Genomic DNA, 5,956 nt, shown 5'->3' with positions numbered 1-5,956 from the left:
CTCCGATTCTTGATCTGTTTGTTTATACTCATCACTCATTCTGTTGCTGACATGATTCTTCATCCGAGGTTAGCATTTGGCACTAATAACCTAAACACTCAAACACACCCGTGATCCCATAAAAGACATCTATAACATAATTAAGTTAAATTGCATATATTAAGCTTAATTTCTCACAAATAATCCCCATAAACCACTAAGTAAATGTGTATTTTCAAGCTCTTATCACAACCCCCAACCAGATTCTTGCTAGTTTCTAACAAGCTAAGCGATAAAAACATGTCTTCTACCTTGAAAATGAAAAACAAAATAAAACATATATTTAAACTATCCTAAATCACTTCCGTAGATTGTCACAGTTGCATTTAGCATATGCAACAAGCCTTTGAACCCCTAGGCGGCCCTAGTTTGATGAGTTGTAGTCTCACGAGGGTTTCTAGCAATGATACCCACAAACATTAACACTAAACTTAACCTAGACTCCAAAAATAAAAACAAAGACTAACAAAAATTCTTGGATCAATTCATAAAGTTGTCTCAAAAATCGTATATACACATAACAAAATAGAATAATTAAAAATCACCTAAACCCACAGACTATGCAAACATCAATTCCATTTTTGTTATCAACCTTAGAAAATCCATACAACCTCAAACCATTAGTCTAAAAACCTAGATAATTTTATGCATAACATCCACAGACAAAATTTTGATGTCTAGTATTCAGTTTATGACTCAAATATGAATCATGGAATAAAGCTCCATAGGCTCACATTTCAAACCACTCTCCACGAATTTAGAATTGCACACTATTTTAGATCAATAGATCTTTGTAAAGGTTGTAACATTAGGCCAGGGTATCGGTTCATGAAAGAAAGGCAAGGAAAATAAACAAAACCAAAAAAATAAGAGACTTAAATCTTCATTCCGTCACATTTAAATCAAACAAATATTTATACACCTCCCCTTTTTTGCTCAACATCTACCCAACCTTCTTCGAGCTTCTCTTTTCCACACTAAAACAATCCCTCTTTTTCTTCACAATCTCACACCTCTACAATGCTTTTCAATGCTCATTTTTTTCATATCAATTTGTTTCTTCCTTTTTCTTTCAATTTTTTTTTCTTTCTTCTTGCTTTTTAAAAATTTTTTTTTTCATAGTAGGAAGAAAGCACAAACAACTCCAGCTTAACATTCTAACTCCCCACAACCCCCAACCTATTTCTTTTAATAATTTCAGGTTGTGACAAATTCTCACCAATTCCTACCCTCATTTGTCTACATTCTCTTCCCAAGCTTTATACTTGGATATTAAGTCTCTTAAAAAAAATGGGCAAGGATGTGATTTCGGCTCATAATCAAGGTAGGTTTTAATAAGTTTAAAGGAAAAAAAAACAAGGCTTACATGTGTTTAAAAAGGCTCAAGGGGTTAACTAGTGACAATTCAATAAATGGTTGGCTTGAAAGGCTCAATCTATCCAAAAACAGCCTAAATCATTTCCTAAGTAATGTGAATCCTATGATTTCGCCTCAAGTGATTCTCAAGTGAGTTCTAGAGTTTGTTGAGATTGCAAATGAAAAATTTACACATGAAACTTCTCTAAGCATTTAGACTAACCAACCTTTGTACCACAAAGCATTAGGGTCTCTCAAACTAAACGTAATTAGCTTGCACAATCATTTTTTTAAGTAAAGATAAAATTTAACATTTTCTACATGTTACATGTTATTGCAACCATATTAATACTATCACCAACATACAAATTAATCCAAGAAACTAAACAAAATTAAAAACAAAACACAAAAAATTTCCACATAAATCCATAAATTCGAAAATTTTGGGAAGAAACTTCCTTTACCCCCAACCTAAAAATCTACATTGTCCCCGATGTACAAATGTAAACAAAAGGAAAAAGAGAAAAAGAAAATTAGTGAAGAGTGAATACGCTTGACAATTTGATCACCAACTTGTTTCATTCCTTTGTTGCTATTTAATCTTGTCAAAACAAAGAAATTTATGGTGCACCATATCAGCCACACACATCACTCATTAAAATTATGAATTTAGAGTAACAAACACAAAATCACTATTCTTATTTAAAAAAAAAAAAAAAACCCTTAAACACACCTAAAATCTAACATCTACAAAAATAACAATTTAATGAATAAAAGAAAAAGAATGAGAATTCAAAATAAAATAAAATAAACAACTTGGGTTGCCTTCCAGAAGCACTTGGTTAAAGTCGTAAGCTTGACTCTTCATTCTCTTCAATCTGGATCATCAAGGAGAATCGCAACCCATTCATCTTCAAATCCACCATCTTCATAAGGTTTTAATCATTGACCATGCACCCTCTCATTCTCAATTTTAGCCTCCATAATCCTAGAGTTGTCAAGTTTCTAAGGGTGGACTTGGGTAGTTTTCTTCTAATGGTTCACCCACTGTCCCATCAACAATGCTAATATTAAAGCAAGACTCTACCTTGGATGGGTATTTCATAGCATCAAACACATTAAATTCTACTTGTTCATCCTCTACCCTCAAGATTAGTTTTCCTTGAAGAACATCTATCAACGTTCTACCCGTAGCTAGAAAAGGTCTTCCTGAAATTAGAGGCATCTCTCCATCTTCTTCTATATCTAATACAATAAAATCTACCAAGAAATTATTTTTCTACTTTTATTAAGACATCTTCTACTAGTCCCCTAGGATATTTTATGGACCTATCTGCTAATTGAAGGTGAACTTTGGTTGGTCTATAAATGGAAAAAGGCATCAAATTCACACCAGCTCTAAGATCACATAAAACCTTATCAAAATGTAAACTACCAATAGTGCATGGAATCATAAAACTCCCTAGATCTTTGAGTTTTGGTAGTAGTTATTTCAAAAGTAGCGCTATACACTCTTCAGTAAGCATATTTGTCTCATGTTCTTCAAACCACCTTTTATGTGTAAGGATCTCCTTTAAGAACTTGGCATACTTTAGCAGTTGCTCCAACATATCTAGAAAAAGGAATATTTATGTGTAAGCTTCGAAACATATTGATAAACTTACCAAATTGCTTGTCCAATCTCTGTTTTTGTACTTTGTGAGGGCACGGAAGGGTTGTTTCATCATTTGTTGCAACATGAGGAGTTTTGTCATATTTTGCCCTTGTGCTGAGGCACTGTGTTGCAACACTCTTGCTCCTATCCTCTATGTCGTGACACTCTTGGTTCTGGTTTCTTCTATGCTGTGGCACTGTGCCGCGACATGGTCACTTTGGTCCACTTTTTTACACTTTGAGTTTTTGACCTATTTCTCCTTCTTTTCTTGATTCCTTCAACTATTTACCACTTCTCAGCATGATAGCATTGAGTTGCTCCTTTGGATTCTTCTTAGTATCACTTGGAAACATTCCTTCAACTTTTCTTGCTAAGATACTATGTATTTGTCTCATTTAAGTCTTAAGGTTCCGTATGGAAGCAAATTGATTTTGCAATAAGACTTCATATTTCTAAAGTTAAGCTTCATGATTGCCAAATCTTTTACCTGATTCCTCCATAAACTTTGTAAGCACATTCTCCATGTTGGATTTCTTCTCTTGAGGTTGGAAGGCTGGTGGTGGTTTGTGCTGATTGTTGTTGCTCCATGAAAAGTTTGGATGATTGCGTCATGCTAGAGTGTATGTGCTAGAGTACGGATTCCCTTGCCCTCATTGAAAATTGTTGACATAGTTAGATTGTTCCGGTTGAGCAAATGGATTCCCTCCTTGACAATCCTTTGATAAATGGTTCCTTGCATAAAGTTCAAAAGCTAGAGAAGATGATTCAATAGCATTTACCTTTAGGGCAACTCCTAATTGCTTTCGGATGGTTGCAAGTTAAGCAGCCAATGCAGTGTAGCCATCAACTTCGTGCACTCCTGCTACTTTCCTTGTTAAATTTCTCTCCGAAAGCCTCATGTAGTTGTTGCTCACCATCACATCAACCAAATTATAGGCTTCCTCCGGTGTTTTGTTATTCAAAGCTCCCCCACTTGCAACATCTATCATAGTTTGTATATTTGGCAACAACCTATTATAAAACGTTTGCACTTGCGAGCATATTGGTAACTTGTGGTGAGGACATCTCTGTAAGAGGTCCTTATACCTCTCCCAAGCTTCATAAAGTGACTTTATATCTTCTTGGAAAAAATTAGTGATGTCGCTCCTCATCTTGGCAGATTTGACCGATGGGGAATATTTCATCAGGAACGTTTGAACTAACTCATTCCAAGTAATGATACTTCTGGGTGGTAGAGAAATTAACCAATCTTTAGCTTTATCCCAAAGAGAATGGGAAGAGCCTCAGCCTAATTGCATTGTTAGATACCCCATTATGTCTAAATGTACGTATCATATAGCTTTAGAAAATTTGCTATATGGAAATTAGGATCATCCCTAGACAACCTTGCGAATTGTACCGAATGTTGTATCATCTCTATAATGGTACTGATGGTCTCCTAATGCTAGAATAACACCCTTCAATAGTATGACTAGAGTAGTCCTTCAATGCTTTTTGAGTGACCACTGTTCCACCAGCCACATTATCCCCTTCAGCATCATTCCCGTGGACTTCCTCATTATTGTTTCCGTGATTATCTCCTCTTGTCAAATCAGCCATTGAATTGGATTCTTGTGTGCTAGCCTGTCTCCTAATTACTTTTCTCAACTTTCTAATTGTTCTTTAAATCTTAGAATCGTAAGAATTAGGATCAGCACCTTCTGAGCATAAGTTCTTCAGGATCTAAAAATCAACTGCAAAATAGAATAAAAAATTTAAACAAAAATAAAAGAAATCAAATTGGCAACTAAATAGCTCGTAATAAAAGAAGTCCTAATGAGCTTACTCTCTACGTGAGAGGGTTAGATGATGGTTTGATTATGGTCTCTTTGTATGTAGATTACTTACTGGTAACTGGAAATAATCCTGATCAAGTGCAGTAATTCAAGGAAGTAATGCAAAACAAGTTTGAAATGACAGATTTGGGAGAGATAACCTTTTTCCTTGAAATGGAGATCAATCCATCATCAAATGGCATCTTTGTACGTCAAAAGAAATACGCCAATGAGATTCTAAAGAAGCTTAATATGGAGAATTACAAGTCTGTGGATACACCTTTGGTGCAAAATCAAAAGCTCTGCAAGGAGGATGGTACAAGCAAAGCAGATGAATCTGTATACAGAAGCTTAGGTAGCTTGCTGTATTTGACAGCAACCAGACTTGGTCTCATGTATGCCTCCAGTCTCTTTTCTAGGTTCATGAATGAGCCAAGTGAAATCTATTTCAAAGCAGTCAAAAGAGTGTTAAGGTTTGTTAAAGGAAGTGTAGACCTTGGGATTTTGTTTAGAAGGTCTGAAAATTCAATCAGGTCGGTTATACAGATAGTGATTGGGCTGGATTAGTAGATGACATGAGGAGCATTTTTGGCTATGTGTTTTTCTTGAATTTAGGACTATTCAATTGGTTGTCCAAGAAGTAGGAAACAGTTGCTCAATCAACTACAAAAGTAGATTACATCTCTGCAGCAGCTGCTGTGAACCAAGCAATTTGGCTAAGGAAAATCTTGAAGGATATGAAACCGGAACAATGTGATCCTACTATAATATCCTGTGATAATCAGCCAACAGTTGCTATGGCAAAGAATCCCATTCTTTCATGGTCGAACTAAGCATATAAAAATTAAGTTTCATGCTGTGAGGGAAGTTGAGCAAAGTAAGGAAATTGAACTGATACATTGCAGAAGTGAGGAACAAGTGGCTGACATAATGACTAAAGCTCTAAACAAATCCAAGTTTGAAGATCTAAGGTTCAAACTTGGTTTTTCTAGCAAAAATATCAAGAAGGAGTGTTAAAGCTAATGATATTTTGCTAGAAATATGAAGAAAGGTTTGTTAGTTTGAAGTTGCAAGTTTTGGCGCCAAGTCTCAA

The 5,956-nt window shown here is 35.2% G+C and overlaps 1 protein-coding gene and 1 non-coding gene across 2 annotated transcripts; both read left to right on the top strand.

The window, feature by feature from the left end:
* Positions 1 to 4,096: 4,096 nt before the first annotated feature.
* On the top strand, positions 4,097 to 4,203 carry LOC116116401. The gene has a single exon (XR_004125810.1). It is a non-coding gene; the product is annotated as a small nucleolar RNA R71 (small nucleolar RNA).
* Positions 4,204 to 5,001: 798 nt separating this feature from the next.
* LOC116116392 (uncharacterized mitochondrial protein AtMg00810-like) lies at positions 5,002 to 5,620 on the top strand. The gene is made up of 2 exons (XM_031402468.1): positions 5,002 to 5,396; positions 5,479 to 5,620. Exons 1-2 carry the CDS (start codon positions 5,002 to 5,004, stop codon positions 5,618 to 5,620), a joined length of 537 nt encoding a protein of 178 aa, XP_031258328.1.
* Positions 5,621 to 5,956: the final 336 nt, after the last annotated feature.

Source organism: Pistacia vera, unplaced genomic scaffold (genome assembly GCF_008641045.1).
Source record: "Pistacia vera cultivar Batoury unplaced genomic scaffold, PisVer_v2 Contig770, whole genome shotgun sequence".
NCBI classification, from domain to species: Eukaryota; Viridiplantae; Streptophyta; class Magnoliopsida; order Sapindales; family Anacardiaceae; genus Pistacia; species Pistacia vera.
Note: the sequence above shows the minus strand (reverse complement) of the source record. Positions and strands in the feature narration are given on the sequence as shown.